Source organism: Gossypium raimondii, chromosome 3, assembly GCF_025698545.1.
Source record: "Gossypium raimondii isolate GPD5lz chromosome 3, ASM2569854v1, whole genome shotgun sequence".
NCBI lineage: Eukaryota > Viridiplantae > Streptophyta > Magnoliopsida > Malvales > Malvaceae > Gossypium > Gossypium raimondii.
Window position 1 is genome coordinate 56,689,590 of NC_068567.1, and position 24,502 is coordinate 56,714,091.

General features: G+C 30.1%; 2 protein-coding genes and 1 long non-coding RNA gene across 4 annotated transcripts; 1 reads left to right on the forward strand and 2 right to left on the reverse strand.

Moving 5' to 3' along the window:
• Window positions 1–378: 378 nt before the first annotated feature.
• On the forward strand, window positions 379–1,543 carry LOC128039856 (uncharacterized). The gene is made up of 2 exons (XR_008194578.1): window positions 379–554; window positions 1,334–1,543. It is a non-coding gene; the product is annotated as an uncharacterized LOC128039856 (long non-coding RNA).
• A 2,520-nt stretch (window positions 1,544–4,063) lies between these two features.
• Window positions 4,064–4,996, reverse strand: LOC105794873 (GPI-anchored protein LLG3). The gene is made up of 3 exons (XM_012624252.2): window positions 4,718–4,996; window positions 4,579–4,635; window positions 4,064–4,410 (listed from the first exon to the last, which is right to left on the reverse strand). Exons 1-3 carry the CDS (start codon window positions 4,797–4,799, stop codon window positions 4,064–4,066), a joined length of 486 nt encoding a protein of 161 aa, XP_012479706.1. The 5' UTR covers window positions 4,800–4,996.
• A 3,248-nt stretch (window positions 4,997–8,244) lies between these two features.
• Window positions 8,245–12,228, reverse strand: LOC105794874 (uncharacterized). Of its 2 annotated transcripts, XR_008194579.1 has the most exons (9): window positions 11,852–12,222; window positions 11,156–11,296; window positions 10,949–11,041; window positions 10,730–10,856; window positions 10,141–10,250; window positions 9,494–9,574; window positions 9,156–9,238; window positions 8,768–9,047; window positions 8,245–8,488 (listed from the first exon to the last, which is right to left on the reverse strand). XR_008194579.1 is itself a non-coding variant. In XM_052628578.1 (7 exons), exons 1-7 carry the CDS (start codon window positions 12,173–12,175, stop codon window positions 9,152–9,154), a joined length of 963 nt encoding a protein of 320 aa, XP_052484538.1. In that variant the 5' UTR covers window positions 12,176–12,228. The 2 variants fall into 2 exon arrangements, 1 of the variants encoding a protein (XP_052484538.1); XM_052628578.1 differs by lacking the exons at window positions 8,245–8,488; window positions 8,768–9,047 and having other exon boundaries at window positions 9,152–9,238; window positions 11,852–12,228.
• Window positions 12,229–24,502: the final 12,274 nt, after the last annotated feature.

Below are 24,502 nucleotides of genomic sequence, written 5' to 3' on the forward strand. Positions count from 1 at the left end.
TTAATTATGGATTAAAATAAAATAAGAGGGATTAAATAGGTAAATAAGCCAATGGCTTAACTTTAGGCGGTAATAGATGGAAAAATCTTAGATTTTTTTCTTGATTTATATTATAAAATATTATAAATTATATTAATTAAAATTAAGATAATATATTATAGGAAACAAATAAGATAAAGACAATTGTGTGGTGATAAAATAATACATGTGTAAAATATATAAAAACACACTTGTAATAAAATAAAACATTTTCTTATAATTTAAGTAAAAGATATTTGTGAATAAAATATTATTATATAATTATAATAATATATTATAATTATTAACTAATGCATAAAAGAAAACAAATGAAATAAAAGAATAGAAAAAGAGAAACAGAATAGCTAAAAAGAAACAGAGAACAGACGAAAAAGAAAGAAAGGGAAGGGGAAGAAAAATAAAAGGGAAAACTAGGGATTTGAAGCTTGGAGTTTAATAGCTAATATCGAGCCTGAAGCATCGGCCCAAAAAGGAAAAGAAAAGATCGTCGAGGATTAAATCCGAAGAGAATTCCGGTTTGTATTACTATAATTCAAATTATTTATTATTTGATGTTAAATTTAAATTATGTGTATGGTAAGCATATAATAAGGTAAGTAACTTTATTGAATTGAATTTGGAAAAATTAAATTGACTAAGGAAAATATGTGTTGGTATTGAACTGTGTTTTAATTAGTGAATGGAAAAAGTATAATTGATATTGAAAATGAATTCTTGAAATAAAAGTGAAAATTAGATTGTGAAATTTATATACCCTATTAACTAGTCGGGCTGAGTCGGATATAATTGGCATGCCATAGGATTTAGAAGAGTACGGGATTTATCGGTTTTGCCGATCAGGCACTTTATGTGTCGTATCTCAGGCACTTTATGTGTCGTTTCAGGCACCCCGTGTGTCGTTACAGGCACTTATGTGTCGTCTACTGATCAGGTACTATGTACCGTTTTAGGCACAATGTGTCGTATTGGTGTGTTTGGGTTGGAATCCGTGTATCCGTCAAAGTCCAGATTGTTAATAGGGTGAATAATTGAAATGAGAAAATCAAATGAATTTGATCGATAGCTGTATTGAATATGAGAAAATTTAAAATTATGATAGGTGATTGAGATTGAAGAATAGCTTAATATTGTATTGTTATTGTCAAATAATGAAAATTTATGAATAAATTGATATTTAAGAAATTGGAGAGTTACATGCTTGGTAATTATAATTCTTTATTTCTATTATAATTTGAATTATGGTAATACCACTGAGTATACAATACTCAGTGCATTTGTTGTTTCCGTCTTGCAGGTTGAAAAGGGGTCAGAGTTTTGGTTCAGCATCCAGGACAATCCCGACTCCTGCATAGAGATTTTGGTGATGATTTCTTCCTTAAATGAAAGTGGCATGTACATAAGAATTATGATGGTTATTTTGGTATGTTATATAGTTTTGTTGTAAAGTAAGATATTATGTGTTTTGATGATTATATTAGTAAAATGGTAGAAGTCCTTTATGGCATTGGTATCAAATTGAAATGGCTTGATTAGTTTTATGTGTTAATTAGAAATGATAATAGGATTTTTATTAATTAAGTTGTTATGTCAATATGTCAAGTAAGATTTAAGTATATAAATGCCTTGGTTAAAATACTGGAATTGGGTTGCTTATGTTTTGAAATTTTGTAGGGGGTTTTATGTAAAAATGAGCAGAAATGCTGCCGAAATTTTTATAAAAAAAATGAATGGAGTCAATTAGTGAAATTTATATGTATTTATGAATTATTTTAATATGTTGGTTATTTATTTAAGAATTATTTGTAAATTGTTTGACATGTCCGGTAATGCCTCGTAACCCTGTTCCGGCGACGGTTTGGGGTTAGGGGGTGTTACACTATTAATTTGCATGCTTCCGCTTACGATTATATTATTATAACTATTATCTTTATACATTTTATTTCATTTTATTAATTATAACATATATAATAAAATCATCATTAATGCCGTCCACTTAAAGAAACAAAAGTATAATTACTTCTTTAGCCCCTCAATTATTTTTTAATTTATAATTCAACTTTTAATACTTATACAATTTGATCCCTACACCTTAACAACTTATAAGTCATGCAAATTCACTTAACCAAAATCTAATTAACTACACAACTAACTTCGTAAATATTTATTAAAATATTTACGAGTCCAATTTACAGGAACGGAGTCCCGAAAATGTACTTTCCGGCACTCTTGACTATTGGGTTGTTACATAATTATTTAAATAAAAAGATAAAAATATCATCAAATAATATAATCTTATGTAAAACAAGACTCATTTTTAAAATGGACCAGGCATTGGATAAGATTTTTTTGGTTCGAGCTTGTCTTGACCCAAATTTACAAGAAAAAAAATGCTGTTGTTTTTTACTAGGTTGTCACTTTTTTTTCATTGTTTTGCTATCATTTCACTATTATATTATTACTATTTTGTTGCTATTATTTGAATATTGTATAACTTTTATTTTATTATTGATTTTGCTACTAATATAGAGGTATTTGCTTGTTAAGTTAGACTTATCTTAATACTATTTAAGTATATTTAAAAAAAATCCATTTGTTGAGAAACATTTATTTAAATGTTTTTAGTATATTTGATGTATTATATTTTTTAAATTTATTTTATATAAAAAGTAATATAAAAACTTTTAATTATGAGCGAATAAAGCCGCGTTTGAATCTTACCATTTTTATCTGGATCGAATTTAAGCAAAATTTTAAGTTTATTTTTCGGATTAGACCGAAGCCTAAATTTTTTAGTTGACACATGAACAATTCAGAAACGAGTATAAATGGAATCAAGCCCACAGCTATAGGAATAAAAACTACAGATATGATTACAGATAACTATAAAATTTTCTAGGCATTTACAATTTAAGCATCACGTTTGACGGTCAAATCATTTTGGTCCTGCAGTTAAAATGGGATAGGGAAATCTGACGTGGATCTTTTACAAATATATTTGTTTGTTTTGTTGGTCCCTCTCCGTTTGTTTTTTTTTTTCTTACTATAAGCTAAACACATCATAAAAGATCTCTGCAATAATTTAAACATCAACAGTTTCTTGTTGAGTGTTTTCTTCTTCTTCCTTTCACAATGGGAGGCTGTACTTCCAAGCATTCAAAACCCAAAGAAAACTACCGGAATGACTATCCTACCCTTCCTCAGCGACCCAAATCTTCTCTGTCGCTCCTGCCTCCGACCACGCCTTTTCTTCCCACTTACACTCCGAGTTCGGCTCACCCAACCAAAACCAAAACTCCTTCGATGCCATTGAGATTTCTTAAGAAATCGTTGCCGCCTCCTTCTCCGGCAAAACACATCCGGGTGGTGTTGAGACGGCGAAAGCCTAAGGTGGGAATTGCAGAGACGGAGGAGGATGAGGATGGGGTTGAGCCGGATAAAGGATTTGGATTTTTGAAGGAGTTGAGGAGTAAATTGGAAATTGGGGAAGAAGTTAGGAGAGGGCATTTTTGTGTACACTTGTTCTGCTAAGCTCAAGAAAAGCGAATTCCCATGTCCAAGCTAACAATGTTTTTTTAAATCTTTTTCTCTTAAGTTTGGGACATTGAAATCAAAGCTTTGTGCTTTAAGATATTGAATATTAGCCGAAATTTCCTTGAAGACACTCTTGTTTCGTTTGCCTAGAATGAGGTAATTTATTGTTTTCAGATCTTCTAGATGGAAAAATGGTAGGTTGAATGATAATTTTTTATTTTGATGTTGTGTTCACTGTTCATCTTATTGTAAGAAAAAGGAAACAAATGGAGAGGGACTGAGGAAACGATCATGCTTATCTAAATAATTGGACTATGTTTTTTTATTAAATTAAGCCAAGGATCAAGTGAAGCATAGATGAAATAGTAAAGAATTTGTGTGGGATATCCTTACAGAAGAAGAAAATGGAGAAATTAGATTGATGACAGAGGGAATAGATATATAGAAGCGTACAGTTGGAATATTTTAATTAAATAATTAATACGAAGAACATTCAAAGGAAGAGAGAGAAAATGGTAAGGGAAGCAGAGGTGAGGAAGAGGAAAGCAGGAAGGGTAGAGAGGGGGGTAGCAGGACTGGCAGGGGGATCAGCATCACAAGACAGACCTTTTTGCCCCCCTTGGCATAAATGGGCGAACAGTCCTGGTGGGTATTTGCCGTACAGGTTGATGTAACTGAACATGGTTCGAGCACAGTCACTGTTCAAATCATTGACTTTTTCGCTGAAAGGGCAAGCGAAATCCGTGAGCGCTCCGCAACAGTTTTTCTTTGGGTATTCGGGTCCTTTGCAACGGCTTGTTATGATCGTGTAATTCTTCTTCGTAAAGTCCTCATCGCATGCTGCGCATCAAAACCATAAATGCTATACCAAGGTTAACGTGGAAAATTGATAAATTATTTTGTTTCACATCCATAATAAAGACAATGCAGGACATTTAATATGATTTTGATGAATATAGACATGAATATTTTTAGTTTTTTCGTTTCTTTTTCCAAGGAAAAACGTACACTTTGTAGCCTGAAGGAGGTTACGCCCAGTAGTTTCATGAGCTACCAAGGCATCATCTGCATGTAAATGTTTATGTGGTTTATAAGAAATCAACCTAAAATACACACATGGGAAATGAAAAAGGGAAGAAATGATTACATGAAACGTGGGTGGATGCAGAAGCAAATCGGAAAACGCAAACAAGAAACCAAAAGCTTAGATTTAATGAATTTAAACCCATTATTTGCTTTTCTTTCAGAATCTGGGAGACCTAAAATAATATATTTTTAAAGATCTCTCGTGAGCAAGCCCAAATCTCCCTCTCTTCCTTTCCTCTCGACTCTCTTTCCTTCTGGGGATGGTTTTGGGAAAGGAAGAGGGGAGGAGAGGAAAATGTTGCAAAAATGTTGGAAAATTCAGGATACAAATCCAATGCAATTTAAGCTACCGCTGCTCGCTTCCAATGTATGTGTTGGTTTTAGTTTTAAAACCTTTAACCATAATTGTTTTGGGAAGATATTGTTATAATTTGTTTCTAGAATGTTAGGGCCATAAAATAGTATTATTATGGATTATTTACTTATATATTTGTATTTAAAATGCAAACACCATTAAATTTCACCACCCATTTTTAGAGATTTTGACTATTTTATTTTACTCGGTAAAAAAAATGAAAATGAAATGTTAATAGGGTCTAAAAGTAAATAATGATATGTCATGTTGATTCTGATCATGAAATGTAGGAATATGGTTTCATGATGTTGATCAAATGCTAGATGGTAGAATTGATATAATGATATGAAATAAAGTATTAATAGTATGTTTACGAGGTTAATGTTGTTAGGTTTGAATTCAAATTATGATAGTATCACTATACTCAACATGTGGGTTTGTTTGTTTCCGTGCACATGCCTCAAATTATGATAGTACTGGAAGCGATCATGAGTGTGACAACATCCATGGCATCAACTCTCTCAGTTCAACAATCCTTTGTACTTAGATTGTCAGATAGTATTTTTGGATTCCTTATGATGTTCGATTTTTAATATTTATAATGATGCGTGGTTGAATGTTTTACATATCCCATGGCATACATATATAAGTATATTTGGTTAAATGACTAGTTTTGCACAAGTTGGTGGTTGGTTCAATTTTAAGATGTTCGGATATGTTTTTATATATGTTAAATAGGTGTGAATTATATGGCAATTAAACATCATTTCCATGCTTTAGATATTACACTTTTCGCATTTTAACATTTGGTCTCAAAATAAGGACACCATTGTCTCGAGATACCAAAAAATAAAATGACTATTTTAAGTATTTCTGAGTAATGGTTCCGAAATGTGTTAAGTATGTCTCAAGACATACGTTGTCATATCTCGGGACAAAATCTCTTTCTCTCGAGACATCCAAACATCAAAGTTAGGAGTTTGAAACAGGAGCGTTATGTTCCATGACATAAAAGACTAAGTCTCAAGATATGAACAATTCAATGTCTCGGGACGCACTATTAAATTTAATGGATTGAGTTCAAATTCGAATCCAAACTCTGTATTTAGTCCCATTTAACTTTGAAACACTTTATTTGAGATTATTTAACATTAATTAATTAATCATATTTATGCACTTAATTGAGAACGAATGAAATTTAATAAGATTGAACACCAAATTATTTATGAAATGAATTGAGATAATTTAAGTTACTCTGACAACATAATGTGACGTCGCATATTCAGATCTAGTGACCGGATCGTGTATAAGGTGTCACATTAACATTGTAAAATTTATATAATTTTTTGTCGAATGTAAAAATATATAATATTAATATTTTGATAGCATCTATAATGTATGAATTGAATTCATATGTGAAAACCTAAAAGAAAACAAATGTAATTATATTTAATTCTATATTTTATAATTAAATTAAAATTTATTTTTTATGGATAGATGCTATCTAATTAATTTGATTCAATAAAAGTTTTGGCTCCCAAATAACTCAGACTCGAATCTAATTGAGAAATTAAAATAATGACAATTGATTCATTAAAACTAGTATTTTGTGTTAACTATGTTTCCATTATTTTTAAACCTACAAAACAAATTAATATTATATAAAATTAAAATAATTGTTATTATTTTATTAATAATATTTCTATTTTCAATATTTAGTATAAGACTAATAGATAGATTTTATAATTTTATTGATTATAATATTAGTATAAAATGTCAAATAATTATAATTATATTAATCATTTTAAAATTATTATCACTTAACTAGTATCGTCTACTCACGCTTTACATTAGGTTGATTATTTGTTTGTGTTAAATTATAGAGTAATGATTCGAAGACTAAATATATTTTAAGCAAAATTTTTAGAACTAAAACGGTGGTCGAACTGATCAAACCACTTGTCCTAATAGTTCGAATAAATGAATCATTAAAAACATAAAAATAAAGTATTTAAAAAATAATAATTTTTTAGTCTAGTTCTACCAACTCGTATCGATTCACAAATCAACCAGTCTAATGCCTCTCTCCGAATCAGTACCTCGATCGATTTAATCAGTTCAAACAATCATGGTTCTAAGTCTCTATACTTCGTATAATTGGAATTTAGTCCTTCAACTTTTATATTCAAGAATTTAATGTTTCAACTTTATGATTTAAAACTCCACTTTCAAATCATATATAACCACATAATATTTTAATTGAAAAGCCAACAATATTAACTATTTAAACTAGCTAATAAAATTATAAAAATAGAGACTAAATTATATTAGAAATTAAAATATAATGATTAAAAAAGAAAAGAAGAGCTGGTGTGTGCAACATGTAACAACGAGGAAGTTCCTTTTCACATTCCTTTAATATATAGGTATAAATTAGAGTTGAAATTCATATTAAATTACACATTATTTTAGATTAGCTATCTTAGCTTCTGTTGATGTGGTATTAATGCCAAATCAACTTTTAATTTTTTTAAACGAAAATGATTGGTAGGTAATTAATTGTTTTATTTTATATGGTTAGATTTTTATTTGTTTTAATTTTATAATTTAATTTTATGTTTTTATTTTATTGTATCTATTCAACTAATATTTTATCTGCTCTCAATTATTTTTAAAATTAATCAACTTTTATTATAAATTAAATTACTTCTAATTTAATTAGTATAAATATATTTGTTGAAATTACAAATATATTATTTTATGAATTAAAAATAAGTGTATCAAATCACATGCCACACACAACATTAAAAACTACCTAATCAATTTATTAAATATTTTCATCCTATAATTTTTTAATTAAAGTACTTTTTAACTACTATGAAAATGTAATATACACAACTTCTATTTCAAAGTTTTACAATAACTTTTTTATCAATTCCCACCACCTGATTAATTGCAAATATATGTTAGACTTACTAGATTTTTACAATAATAACTTTCTTTAGGCTATAACAAAGATTAATTTTTACAAAGCCAAGATACTTTCCCTTAGGTTAAATTTTTTAACCTTACTAGCTCTAATTAATGTTTGTGGAATCAGAAAAAGTAGGTAATTGCTGATATGAGTATACACTTTCTTAATTTTTTTCCCCATATATTTAGAAGATCACATTTCCTACCCACATCTAAATTATGTTATTACACATGGACACAGATAGAAAAAAAGTGAACTCTTTGCTTGGTAACTGTGCTAAATTTCAAATAAAGCAAGTTCTATCCAGTTTGCAATCAGCAGTAAATACTAGATTGTGAATAAAAAGCCTTGTAGGCAAAGTTTACAATGAAATAGAGATACCTACCTCTATATATCAAAATACAATTTGAAGAGCTTAGCAGTCAATGCACAGCTTGTTACTTGACACCTCACTACATATCTATCAGTAGTTGTTGATGCAATTGAATCCGAATATAGGAACCCTGTAAGAAACAAGAAACAATGTTAATGTTCAATAATTTGTTTATTTGTAGAAAGAACTTGGCCATAAAAAGGACAGGGGATAACAACTGACTACTGATCCATAACTTTAAATGATGGTTACCCATCTAATGGAAAAATGAATAGCTCAAACAGAGACTGTATTTGTTTATTCCTAGCATCTCTACCTAGTCTATTAGCACTTGGACTTGGTCTTTCGTGAACAGTCAATCGGAGGAAAAAAAAATTGAAATCATCAAAATCAAAATACAAATCCATACCTAAATTGGAGTAAGCTTGCTTCTGATCACCCTCAGGTATCTCATTCAACTGGTTGGCTGTTAACAAATGTCCCTAGAGTGTCTTACTTTACGAGTGATGGACCTGCCCATCCGAAGGCGTCGAGTCGTCAGTACTTCTAACAAGACAACTAGAGCATCTTCAACTGCTTCAGCCTGTTTATCCAATCCATGGGTGCTGCACTCTGGAAGAAGCTGCAGCTCAGCAAGAACACTAATAGCTGCTGCGGCTGTACAAGTACGGTCCCATGATGGTTGAGGACTGCTCTCAAAACAACATAAACTGTTAGTATATACTTCGACAGATCCAAAGGGGTTCAGGAATAAAAACAAGCAGATGCCTGTGAAAAGCAAGTGGTTTGCAATTTACCGAAGCTTATGCATTGCAGATGCACCTGAGGCAAGAGATATGCAAGGGATGTCTTCCTCTCCCCAGGCCAACTTTGCTTGCTCCTACAAATAACATTTCCATCAAGCTCTCAAACAGCAGTCCAGGAAAGTTATTAAGAATATAGGTTCAGGCTTTAATTAGACAATGACAGAACCATCCCTTATTTACACCTGAAACAAGCACCTATAAGCTCCATGCATTACAAGTTTAGTACTATAGGTCAATCATGAAGGCTAAACCAATGAGGCATAACCCATAACTCAATGAGCAATCTATTGACAAAAGCAAATGTAAAATAAAATGCTTAATCAAATTACCTTTACACGCCTGAACATTGCTGCAGAATTGCTCCATGTACCATCAATCAAAACAAAATTCAGAGGTCTATCTTTATTTGTCTGTGGAACAAAATCAACATAACAATTACAAAAAGAAATGAAAGTTAAATATTACAAGTTGTATTTTACCTGAGATGTGCTGTAATGCAAGAGCGTTCCGCACTTGGCTACCATTTCTTTATCAATTAAGTTGTTTCAATCACTTGTAAAATACAATCTCAGTAAGGTTCAGATATTACTATTGTCATAGTTACTTTAACCAATTCCAAATGGCTTCCTCCAATGCTTTAAGCATATGGAGAAAAGATACTTCAGACAAAGCATATTGTCATGAAGAATTCAAAGAACCAACACAGTAACTGCAAGCCAAATTGTTTTTGGAAATGGGACAAGACAAGTATATAAAAGTTCAATTAGAATCCAAAAAAAAAAAAAGAAAATTATATCTGAAATAGCTTATCATCAAGCAGCATTTCCATGCAAATTTTTTGTAATGTTTATGACCTTTAGTAATGAAGTAATCACCGCCCTTTCAAAATCAACAAAGTACTCTTCAAATATCATCAAGTAAAATGCAAAGCAAGAAAGTTGTATAAAGAGTGATTTATCATGTAAGAGGAGAGTACCAACGAATATGCACATTCCATATCTGCTGAAGATTGATGGCTAAAGGCATCCTGAACTGTCTTTGGTGCATTGTTGTGGTTTGGATAAAGGCACCAAACCTTGGCTTTTCCTGAGGTTTCAAAGAAAACCAAAACTTACTAGGAAGACCTTTCTTTAACACCAAAATGTACATAAAACAAACTTTAGACACAGAGCATCAACAAGACAAGATATAAGAGCTCACACATAATACTGGATCAAAAATTCATGATCATGTTTTGACAAATAGTTTGCTAATAGTCTTTGATTCATAATAACAAATGAACAATATGAGAAAGGCAAACCCATATATATGTTACCCTCAGTCAAAAAGCGCAGATGATAGTTTATATTACATGCAATAAAAGATGATTATGTTGCAAAGACAAGAATTTGGATACATAAGTACAATAAAAAGAATAAAGATTTTACTATATTACACACCTAATGGACCAAAAGTAATTCCATCTGTTCCTAAATAAGCTTAAAACACAACCACATTATCCATAAATAATTTACCCCATCAATACTGCAATATTTCCCTTTTTTTAGAAGAAGGCTGAAAGAAACGTGCATCCTTAAATGCATTCCACATGATCTCCTCATCTTCAGAAATTCCATAAAGACACAAAGTTGCAGCTTGAACACCAAATACTTGCCATAACAACTTGCCAGTGTTGTTCTGCCGTAGAAAATCCTGGAAAAGGAAGATTATACATTTGATGATATAAATACAAATATACCATCAATCAGAAGCGTCAATATCAAATGGTAAAACAAAATCCTAACCTTTGGGTGCATATACACCCAAAATTTTATGCCATGCCATAGTGAAGAAGGCTTGACTTTTGAACACATGCAATCTTCCATAGGAAGCCAACACTGAAAATTGTTAATTCATCATCAAATATGGGAAAAAAAAAAAGGAAAATACTTCTAAAGGTTGCTCTTCTTCTCTGAAACATATCAATGAAAGCTCTGAAAAGCAGCACATACCTTCTGGCAGAGATAGCCCCGACTTCCGAGCAACCTGCATGCTATTTGCCGAGCAGAATAGAACTGGAACTTTTTGTCTGAGTCAGCCAATGTCTCATATTTTGCTCTGTGCTTCTTATCCTCCTGGATTTTAAAATCCCCCTGATTGTCACCGCCATAGACCATAAGTAAGAAAAAGCAATAACAACCTCCCACTGAATGGTTAAATGATCACTAATAAAAAGACTAGAAGAGAAGCAAAACTGGAAATATATGATGATTAAAAAGAACAACAATGTAGCAAAGGGAATGAATTATTGGCAAACAGATAACCATTAGTCTATCTGCGTTTATTAACATATGTGTAATTTAAATCTCAGACTCAGTACATTGACTTCAACCCATTTGACATCCATGAAACTTGGCAAATATAAATTGTCTTCTAGATGCAATAATATCAATGATCCAAATACAAAGACATATCGAAAGGTAGAAAATCTGTAAAAGAAACGCCCTGTGTAATCCTAATGCTATAGTCCTTGAAGTTGAAACACACTTCAACCAATTTTCTCTCGTTTCAGATATCAAAAGTGAAATAGCAAAAGAACAAACGTTTCCCTTGCATATAAAAAATAATGAATAAATCAAAAGCAAATGCCAAAGGAAAAATATATATTGTTAATGCCGGGGGGCGGGGAGAGAGGTTGAATGGCGAACCTGTAATTTACCACCATTACCACCAAAAACCATGTGGGCATCAATATTATTCTCCAGAAGCTTCAAATCCTGAATGACAGCATTTACCATTGCTGGTACTGGAGATACGCAGCCCCATCGTTGCCATTCCTCCAACGTGATGGGGCCACCGCAACCACTATCATCTAATAGGGCTTCTCTTGGAGAGGAACGAGAAGCAGAGCTCATGATTGAGCTATGAAGGCTCCCGGGTCGATAGTCGATATGGGTTTTGGGTGAGAATTTGAGAGATGAGGAGAATTGCAATGTAAATGTCAATACCCTATTGCTGGCGCTGCTCAGCATTGTTACTTCGGCTGAGTTTTCTCAGGGTTTTTCTTTTCTTTTTTCCTTTTTTTTTTAATTTTTTAATAATTGGGAATTGTTTATTGGCCCTAAGAACTCGGGCCTCCTATGAAGAAAATGTGAGTTGGGCCTAGTAGAAATTCTAGAGATTCATACATCAAATCCATCAAGTTGAATTCGTTAAATTTATTTATTTATTTATACAACTTACTTATATTCATAATTCTTTTCGCAACAATATTATTGTAAGTATAGGAGGGCATGGATTCGAGTGTGCTGAAGCGCATTATACTCCTATTTAAGGGTTGGGGGAGGGCTATTGGTAGTTTTAGATATTGTATCAAAAAGAGCAGATATGTTAAAGAACCTATAATGAGATTAATATTAAAAAAATCCACTTAATTTAAAATAAAATTTGAAGCATCCAACGAATCAATAATTTAAGGCATAATAATTTATTTGCCCCTCCAACTTTACAAAAATATTATTTTAACAATTCATTTAATTTTTTGTTTCTTTTAGCCATTAAACTTGCACTGTTTTTTAGATTACCTCAACTGGATGAAAAAGTTAACGTTTAGTAGCTTTGTTAATGTGGCATTCATGTGACAGTTCACGTATACTTTTAAAAAAATTTAAAAAGATTTAAAATTTTTAATACTTATAATGATTTTTAATTTTCTAAAAAAATTTTAATATTTTTTAAATTTTAACTTGCACTATTTTTTGAATCACTTTAAATTATGGGTATACTCTTACAATTGTTTTAAATTTAAAATTTAGTATCTATAATTTAATTTGACATAATTTAGTTCCTATACTTTTTTAATGTCAATAGTTATTACAAATAGATGGCACCCTAATTATTTTGGTTAAAATATTAAAATCAATTTTTTTCTCAAAATACCCATGCCAACTTATCATGTTGAAATAGATTTTGTGTTAAAAATATTCTTTTAAAAATTAACGTCAACATTATTATTGAACAATTAAAGTTAATTTGAACTAATTGATGTTATTGTAATAATAAATGACCAAATTATTTCAAATTAAAATATAAATACTAAATTACAAAAATGAACATATTAGATGGATTAAATTTACAACTTGACCAATAGTGAGAAAGAAAGAAAAAAAAGTTGTACACATGTCATCAACAAAAAAAAGGTTCTTAAAAAAGGCTTTCTTTTTAATATATAAGTACATAATTTTTTTTAAAACACATTCTTTTTAATATATAGACCCCATATTTGGCTCGATCGTTGGTTTTGAGCTACAGGATGTCACATCCGTTGTCAGGGCAACTACAATCAAATACATTCAATTACGAGCAATACATGCATATAATATGATATACAATCATTTTCGGGTTTTATACGAGCTTACGAAAGCTCTATTGCTAACTTGAGGTCGAATTAGAACCAAATTGTAACGTTTTCAAAATCTCGGGTTTACGTTGCGACTTCGGGGGTTCCTCGTCGCGACACGATATACTGACTTGGTCTCGTTGTGACGACAAGGATCCAACATCGCGACGTAACTGCCTATTTCTAAATGATACCCACAAGGTTCACCTAGATAACAATCACCATTTCAACCAAATATGTCGATCTCAAATATTCATTCCTAGTATATCTCATCATATATATCTTTATATTACCTAATCATATATATTAACTTAAACACTTATGACAATTACCATTGATATTTCAAGTTGGCATATGCATTCACGTATATAAATTCCAATATTGCGACCTTTAATACATACCAAAACAAATACCATATTCACATATACAAATCCAACATTTTACCATTTCTAAGTTACTATTTCAAGCTTCAATATAAACATGATCACCTATTATATCAAAAATCGACTCAATTTAGGTACATGTCATACTTTAAACAAAAAGAAGATTATACAAACATTGTTGAGTTGAGAATCTCTGGCTGGATGTTGGATTCACTTCTTGAAACCACGGGATTAACCTAAACTTGCGCACGGAGAAAACAAACCGTACGTTGAGCAATAAAGCTTGATGACATTTCCATGATTCAAGTCACAAAATGAACCTAGTCAATATAAAAATTCAATTCAAATATGCTACAACTCAACTAAATCAATTTGCAAATTCAATACTCAAATGTCATTCTTACACACCATTCCAATTAATAACCTAACTAAACATGTGATATCATGCATTCTAAAATAAGATGCAACCATATCCATTTTCATTTACATATACTCATATAGCATTAATATGACATTCAATCTCAATTTTCATTCCATGTTATTTAATCATTCGCTTTACAATTCAATTATATTTCTAGTTTATTGAATTGTTCAATTTCAATGCGGCCCTCAGGACTCATATAAATCAACCCATACAATTATTCATGTGTTGTCCTATATCACATTTCATATGTATTCAAATATATCAAATTCAATCACATTTCATATAAATTACCATATAGCCCATCCATTTTTCTTTTATAATACCAAATTGTATTATCAATTCAATTAACCAATATCATTTATCTGATTCATACTTTATATTCCCTATTAACCGGAGTTGGACTCAAGACAAATATACAAATTAACCAACCAACACACCAATCTGGCACCGTAGTGCGTTATAACATATACTGAAGGAAATATATTGGCACACATAGTGCATCATCGAATAAACCGAAACAATCATACTAGCACACATAGTGCATCTTCAGATAAACCGAAGGAATCATATTGGCACAAATAGTGTATCATCAGATAAATCGAAGCAAATAAATTGACACATAAGTGCACCACGGATAAACCAAAACAAATATATTGGCACATAAGTGCATTATCGGCTAAATCGAAGTATAGATCCGTACACAATCTAATCCTATGGCAAGCCAACTATATTCAACTCAGTCCGAACAATTAATAGTGTACCCAAATTTTCTAATTTCATCACATATAACATGTTTCAACTCAATTTCATATAAAATATCGCATATCAATTAAATCATGTTATTTCTTATTTTATTTAATTTATCCCTCTATGTCAATATATCATATCAACAACTGCAATTTAATTCATACAACCATTATATGCTCACCTAATCACTAAATCATGAAATTTAACATGAATATGCAATAATTATACTGATCCTGAACCATAAAAATACAAACTGAAAGCTCGCGTCACTTGTCGTCGGCTCTCGTCTTTTCTCTCCTTCTCGACAACTTGGTGTCGTCTTTATCTACGAATAATAATTCAACAATGACAAAACATTTATTTCCATCCATCCAAATCACATTCAAATACAAAGCCAAACATATTTTGTAATTTATTCAATTTAGTCACTCAACCTAAGACAAGCATAACTTTCAATTTTCAGATTAAAATCCAATTTCATAAATATTCATTAGGGAACTTCTATTTTCTATTCCTACCAAAATTTCATAATAGTTTTACATTTTATTCAATTTGGTCTCTAATGTACAAAACTAACAATTAAGCTTTACAATTTAGTCCTTTTCATAATATAAGCTTAATTTCTATCAAATTCACACCAATTTCATTCATTTCTCAACAACGACAACTTTCAAAAACTTTTAAAAATTTCACAAATTAATACATGGGCTAGCTAAAGTAAGCTCTCATGATTCAATTTCCATAAAAATAAAAAAAAAATTACTAGGGACTTGCTTGAAATTATATGGTCAAATGGTTGAGAACTTAAAACTTTCTTCTTTTATTTTCTTTGGTTTCTACGGCTTGGGGAAGAAGTTGATGATATTTCATCTCTCTTCCCACTTCATTTGTTAATTATTTATTACTTAACTTTTAATTAATTTTTAATTAATAAATTTAATTAAGGTTTATTTAATTAAATTATTTTTAATTTAACTAATACTTATCATCATTATCATCCACTAAAATATGTTAATATTTGGTTTATTAATCATTTTAGTCTTTTGAATAATTGCTATTTAAGTCCTCAAGCTTTATCTTAATTAAAATTTATAGCGATGAAACTTTTATAATTTAGTTCCTAGGCCTTAATTAACCACAACTTCAGCTAATTTACTTAACCAAATTTCAATTCATATTTACATTAACTTCGGTAATATCTTATTTAATATTTATGAACTCGGTTTACAAGAACGATATCTCAAAAGCTGTAATATCTAACATCACTAAATTTTGAGTCATTACACTAATATTATTATAAAATAAACTAAACTATGTCAAATTAAAATATAATAATTAAATAAAATATAATAATTAAATCTTAAATGTAATCATAATTAAGGAATGAAAAGATAATACCCAAAAGAAGTAGAAAGAAAAAAGAACGCTACACAATATCATTTAGAGCCCCATATATATAGTATGGATACTCCCTTTTCGGCTTGATTATATGTTTGTGTTAAATTATAGGGTAAAAAGTTGAGTGTTAAAATATGTTCTAAATCCTTATCTACTTTGAATATTTAAAATTTAGTTATTTTATTCTTATTTTTGAGAATATAATCTTCTATTTTTGGACTTAAAATTTAGGTCTAATTAATATCACGATATTAAAATTCTTTTATTAAATATTTGATGTGATATCTTAAATTTTTTTTAGAAAATGTAATCATTTAGTAGCAATGTAACTAAAAAAACATTAAAAATACTTACTAGTATTTTTCTAAAAATACCCATTGGAAATTATATATATATTTTTTTCGGTAACAACAAATACCAGAGCAAACTACAACACACCAGTTTGGTCCATGCTCACTTCATGCAGATAACCATTCATATAGAGAGTCAACAAAGGCCTAACCGATACTGGAGGCACACGGGATACATGCAAATCATTAAGCCTAGCAGAATCGATCCTCGACAAACGGTCAGCAACTTGGTTCAGGTTTCTGCCAACATGCCGCAAATACACAGTCCAAGGACGCCCACACAACTCATGTACCAACGTAGCTCAGTGAAGCTGCTGTCCACCGCGCCGCCACTCCGAACAATGTCAATGAGAAGAGCATTGTCACTCTTCAACTCAATATTCCGGAACCCCAGATCCCATGCTAACTTTAACCCCTCATACAATGCTCTTGCCTCGATATGGAACACAGAAGAAACCCAACTGTCATTGTGAACCCCTTTATCCATTCCCCACAACTGCAGCGTAGAACTCCGCCCACTTTAGCTCTGCGTAGGCGTTCGGACAACGATCCGTCAAAATTAAGCTTGACCCAGCCCTCACACGATGGTTGCCAACACAGGCGAGAATGACGACAACCTGAAAATCGATTAAGGATCAAAGCAGCCTCGAAGCTCCTAGCCCATGCTATACTCGCTACCACCAAATCCATACTACTACTAGAATTGTAGAAGACGAAGTCATTGCGACCCTTCTACAATAACCAACAGGTCACTGGGAACAAGGGGCTCCAACTAACTTGGTGATCAGTGTTGTGAATAAACGAGGTCTCAAAGTTCCCTTTCAACCATCCATCTAGCCCCCTGGCGAAGAACCCAACCAACAACCCACTCAGGATAAGACACTGTCACACAACCCGAGACTATTAGAATAATGTTTTTAAAATTTACCCGAGCATTCTATATTAATTATTTGCACTAATTAATAAGGTTATAAAAGTAGAATGATTAAATTATAAAAGAAATAAAATATATAAGTTAAATCTCTAGTTTTAGTATAGTTTACGGGTCAAAATTGAAACTTGATCGTTGTTTATAATGTAAAAAAAAATATAAATATAAAATAAATGAGAAGCCACGTATCAATCTCAAAGACTTAGGATATTTAAATTATATATAACCACATAATTTTTAATCAAGTATTAACGATATTAATTATTTAGACTAATTTATAATATTTAAAACTATAAAGATCAAACTAGAAATTAAAGTATATAATTAAATCTCAAGTTTAAACATATTAGAGGTACCAAAGCTAAAATTTAACCATTTTGATAAAATGCAAAGAAAAAACCGCATGGTTTGCCACGTGTAAGATGGAGGAATGTAAATCATCTTCCTTTCATATAGTTATATAGATTAGTATCATCTACACTATGATTCGTGTGGAGTTGATTATCTGCTTGTGTCAAATTATAGATTAAAATATATTTTAGGTGATGTTTTTAAAATTGGACCGATAGTTGAATTGATTAGGCTATTGGTTAGTACGGTTGAATTAAATAAATCATTAAAAATTATAAAATAAAAAAATATTAAAAAAAACCTTGTTCAATTAATTTTTTAACCTAATTCAACTAGTTTGATGCCTGTCTTCGGACCAATACCCTAGCTAGTTCCCGGTCTAACTTGCTAGTCTGATTCAAACAATCATGACTCTAAGTCTCTATACTTCATACATGTGGAATTTAATCTTCCTACTTTTACTTTCAGGAATTTAATCTCTATACTTTTAAAATTTAAAATTCCACTTTTAGATTACATATATCCACGTAACACTTTAATTGAAAAGTTAATGATATTAAATATTAAAACTAATTAATAACATTATAAAAATATAGGTGATTAAATTTTATTAGAAATTAAAGTATAATAATTAAATCTCAAATTTAAGCGTATTAAAAGGACTAAAATTGAAGTTTAACCATTTTATAAAATGAAAAAAAGGAAGAGCATGGCGAGTGTGTGCAACGCGTCAACAGGTAGGTTGTAAAGACTCAACCTCAAATTTAAGCATATTAGAAAGACGAAAACTAAAATTTAATTATTTTAATAAAATGACAGAAAGAAAAAAAAGCATGATGATGTGTGCCAATGTTAGCACTTAGCATGAGGAAAATCTTTTGTTTTATAGACTTAAGTATTCATTTAATCCCTGAACTTGTCACTTTTTTATAAATTGATACCAATGATTATGATTTTGTCAACTAATTTGGTACTATTTTGTATCTTCTTTAAGTCTTTGACAGGTAACATGTGATTGTGCCACGTGTCATTGATATCATAATAATGAAATATCTAAAAAATAGGAAAATAAAATGTATTGTTTTTCATTGTCAGATTTTCTTCATTTCATTTCTAAATTTCTAGGTTTCATTCACTTATTCTAAAAATGGAAACAGGAAAAATTTTCAAGGTCAAGAAAAATGTAAATCTTAGCTTGTGTATATGTAAATCTGTAATACAGTTATACAAGTATGTATGAAAAAAGGCATTGGCTGTCAAATCCAAATATACCATTCTAGATTGCCTACGCTATGTACTTTTGTGTTGTGGCCTGTGGGCCGTCTTGTCCTTTTAAATGTGTTTGATGTTATAAATGTTTTTATTTTAATTTATTTGGTTAGAATTGAGATATTTAATTTTTATGAAAATGATAGAAGTTAAATTTATATGCTAATATTAATAAGATTAAATTTTAAAAATAAATAATTACATTCCATACTTGATTTTATTAATATAATTTTATACATATAAATTAAGTTCAATACTGAAAATTCAACATTCTAATTTCAATTTATCAAATAACACCTAAATGGTTATGAACTCAAGTGTCACAAGTTAACTCGACATCAATTCAGTCAATAATGTTACATATTTTAACAAAATTATATTATTATGATTATACTTTTGTCTCTTTTGTTATTAAAAACAATAACAAATTATAAATGTGAATATTTTAATTCATGCCACTAAGTACTAACATATATAGTTTTTTTTTACCACTTGACGATCAAAGTTTTATTTTGATATTTTATACATTTCAATTTTATTACACAAAGTGTTTTACCGCATTATTTGTATATATTGATAATGTCGTTGATTGAGTTGGTGTTCCAAGTCAATTCGATACTAACTCAAGAAAATGATAATATTATGATAAAACAATCGAGTGCATTTAATATTCTTAATCTAATATATTTACTATTGAGTTAGTATCACCTTCAACAGACTCCAACTCAATGAAAAGTTTACTAAAACCCATTATTTTTACAAAACAATCTATATTATTTTTAAGACAATTTTATAATTTCATATAAATTTTAAAAAATTACGCATTTTAATCACAATTTAACCAAAATCACATTTAATTATTATATAAAATTTAAAAATATTTATTACATAATATTTTCACTCACTATGTAATCTACTTTTACAAGTTAGACCAATTCAAACAATGCTAGATATTTTATATAGAACCGAACTACACAAATATCTTGTATTTGATTAACTTGCTACGGAATTTTCATCGTTGAATTAAGCTGTGCCATTTTTTCAATGTATATAACTAGAACTTGACCTATTGTGTTTTATTGTATAAATTTTTGTTTAGCTATATATATTATAAAGGTATACAAGCAAATTAAGAAATATTTTATGTCACATTATAGATTTATGACCAAGGGATACTCTCAAAGTGTAACATCTCACTCTATTATAATATTAACATAATTATTGGACTTCACATCTTCATTAATTTATGAATTTCTTATATTAAAAATAAATTCTATTTAAAATTCATGTAAGTTTTAAAAACCAAAACCCATAATTAGTCACAAAAGGATGAAACCAACACCCCAACAAAATTTATTTCAAATTAATTGTAATTTTAATTGATGGAATATATGGTTTTAATTATATTTAAAACTCCTCCCAAAAATATATATAAGTTTGTATATGTCAGGAAATCCTTATCCTTTAAATGTCAAGTTTGGCGTGAATATTCATCCATTAAGTTGAGTGGTGTAGCTTAATTTCTGGTGATTAAATTTTCTATTCTTTTTTTGTGAAAAATAAAATAATAAAATCACATCAAATTATCTTGTTGAAAGATGCTCGATACTTCATCAGGGATCGCATCAAAAATGTGTAGGCTTAGTTTTCATGTAAGACCCAACTTGGCCAGACAATCTGCAATAATATGATCTTCTCTAGATATATGTTGCACCCACCATTGCCCTTCAACTTTCGAAGTTTGATTTATTATGGTTATTATCTGATAAGGAGATATTTAAGGGCTGCTATTCGAATTCAACCTATATGGCCAATATTTCCATCTCATTTGAATAAATTGAATGGAAAAACAATTGGGATTTTTTTTAATTATCAATTATTGGTCTACATATTTTGAACTACTTAAAAGTCGAAGTTCCTTTTTCCTAATATTTTTAGATTTAAATACAAAATTTATTGGAAGTGTCCTCATAAGAGTGACGGAATTAGATATATTTTGGATTTTATACAATCTTTTAATGACCTTTTGGCAAGCAGATTCCAATTGTGGGTGTGTAAAGTAGATAACACCTTTTTCCAAAATTTTCTTATTTAAAACGAAGAACAATAACTTTGACCAGTGTGATCCATGGAATAAAAAAAAGTCAACATGTTTAAAATAATGTGAGTTGGAACAGTCATACGTTATTATTGACATTAGTAGCTAATAAAAATAGAACACGCGGTACTCATATTGACAATTCCTTTTTTACATTTCCAAGACACGTGGAGGTCAGTTACGGGGCAAGCTGAAGATTTCCTGATATTGTGATAAGCGTAGTAGCATAACGGTGCATCGTAGAGCGTGTTGCTGCGCTTGTCACCGCCTCAACCAGCCACTCCCCTTTCTGACACGGTGACTCTCTCTTGAAGTGACAAACCTTAAAAATGTGAGTTGTGGAGCCCTACTTTAAACCCTTTGTCCGGGAGGCTGAGGCATATTGAGGGCTTTTTTTTTTTAAACAAATTAATAAAAAAAGTAAATATTTATAAAAATATCCAACTTTAAAAACAGTAATAAGAATTACTTGTCAATCATTTCCCTATCATTAGCTGCTTATTGTTGGGAGATTTAAAACAAATATTTTTTTTGGTGTTGGCCCTGTATGTAAAATTTTTAAACACCTTTAAAAGATATAAATAATTTATGATTTTAAAAAATATTATTTTAATAGATATTGACGTGGAAGTGGCCAGCACCAGTTCAAAATTTTAACAATAGCAGCAGGGTTTTTTCATCAAAAGAACAAATACATTTGCAAACAAATAATTCCACTAAATTGCCTGGGAAACAAAACAATTTTTTTGTAGGATACAGAAACTTAAATGAAAAGCTTCATACATTAACTCCTTAAACCAAATATATGATTTTAACATATGATATATTTTATAGAGACCATAAAAACCTACCTTCACTATTCCTTGCTAACCTTTCGCCCTAAGCCAAAAAGAAAGAATAGAAAAACAGAGGAGAGCAATGTTATCAAAAGTGTGGACTTACATTTAAAAGTTCCAGGCAAAAAAAGAAGATTTTTTTTTAAAAATTTTGAACTGATTTGGGTCACTTCAAGTTCAATAATATATATTTGTAAAATCATCGAATATCTATATTTTTTAAGGTATGTCAAAAAATACATACGGATGTCGATCATTATAGTGTTGGCACCAAAATAAATAATTTTTAAACCCCCAACAATCAACAACCAATGATGGGGAACGATTTACTTGGGCCGACACCTCCCTCCACCACTATTCTTATCGTTGATTTTGAAATTGGGTTATTTTTGCAAATACTTAATTTTTGGGGGTAATCTGGCTCTCGACTGAATGCAAAGGCAACAGCAGGAGCATGGGGCACCTCTAACCAATTGGCTAAAGGTTTGGTCAAAGTCAACGTCGGGCCTAGTCTTATTAGTATTTTCCTTTGGTTTCGTATTTGTTTGTTTTGTGTTCAAGAATAAAAATATAGGTTAAGAAGAGTAATTTGTTCAAAATAAAAATAAAGAGAGAAACAATTACATCAGATCATGGATGTGGGAAGACCTAAAAGTTTACTGAGTGCCGCATGTAGAATGTTGGAAACCATTGGCTTGACAATAAGAGGCAAAAGGTTCAACCATTGCATCGGTTACTGTGCTTTATTCTGGAAAAGCTTTATCCTTTTTAACATGCATTAAATTATACGGTATCTGTACTAATAAAAAATAAATAAATTAATCTATGTACTTAAAATAAAGAATAAATTAGTCTTTTCATCTATTTTTATTATTATAAGTTTGTCTCTATACATCAACTATATATATTGTTGAGTTATTCCATCTATTATATATATGGTGTGAGTGAAGGTGGTTGAAGAGTAAGAAGAGAGATAGTCCATCTATTTGGTTATTTTTGAGATGTCACCTTTTAGGTATAGTCTGTCATGGTAGAACAACGTATATAGAATGTACGAGTGACATGTATTCTATCATTAAATCTTCAACTCTTATCTCCCATGAGGATTGTAATAAGAGATAGACTAGCAAAAATAGCAAAGAGATTAGGTCAAGTACGATGCAGGTATAATACAATTATTTAAACAAACCCTAACATTTTAAAAACCTAAAGGTTGTCAATAAACAAAGTCCAAATAAAAAATAAGTGCGAATGATGAGATCGGGTGTTTGTTTTAATTGCCATATTAAATTAATTATTGTATCAATGAGGGATGGCTCTTTACGGCTCTCTCTTCTCCTTTTTTTAGTTTTAAGGGAGACATCCTGTAGCGATGAAATTAGATATTATATAATATAAGAGAAAAGGAAAATTAAATATATTGTTTTCTTTTAATCACGGATAAAAAGGACCAAGAAGTTTTACTAATTTTGTAGATAAAATAATTTGTAAATATATTGAATACTTTAAAATTTAAATATCATAAAATAATATTATAACTTAAATATCTATGTCATACCTAATATTTAATTCATATGATGATGTGTGTATTAAAAAAGGTTGATGAGTCTAACTGTCTAAGCCTAAAAGTGTGTAAATACTTAGCTTCATTTTCGTATTTTATTATGTCTGCTAATACAAGTATACTGAAAAAGAAAATTATAAAGAAGTTGGAGGGGCTCTTTCAAAACAGACTGATTGTTTAATGTTCGGATTTAAAGAAATAATCTCAAAATTTTTAACCCATCAACGCTTCTTGCTTTAATAGTGGGATTAAACTCAATCATATAGTATGTGCCAAGTTTTTTACTTTATTCGTTTAGGAAGGCTTTGTATTAGGAGCCTCCTTCACACAAAAAATGAATAACTTTGTCCTTAAACATTAAATCAAATAGCAAATTAGTCCTTTTGTTAAAAGTTCCATCCATTCCTATTGTTAAAACCGGTCTTTGCCAGTTTTTAACAGCAAAAATGATTGAATTTTTTATAATAAAAAAATTATAGGGCATTGTTATTATTTAAACACTAAAATAGGTGTGAAAAGTACTTCAATGTCCTTTGCTTTTTCCACCGGATGTTTAGCGTTGTAAAAGGTAAAACACACCATTTGACACCTCAACCCACCATTAAAAAA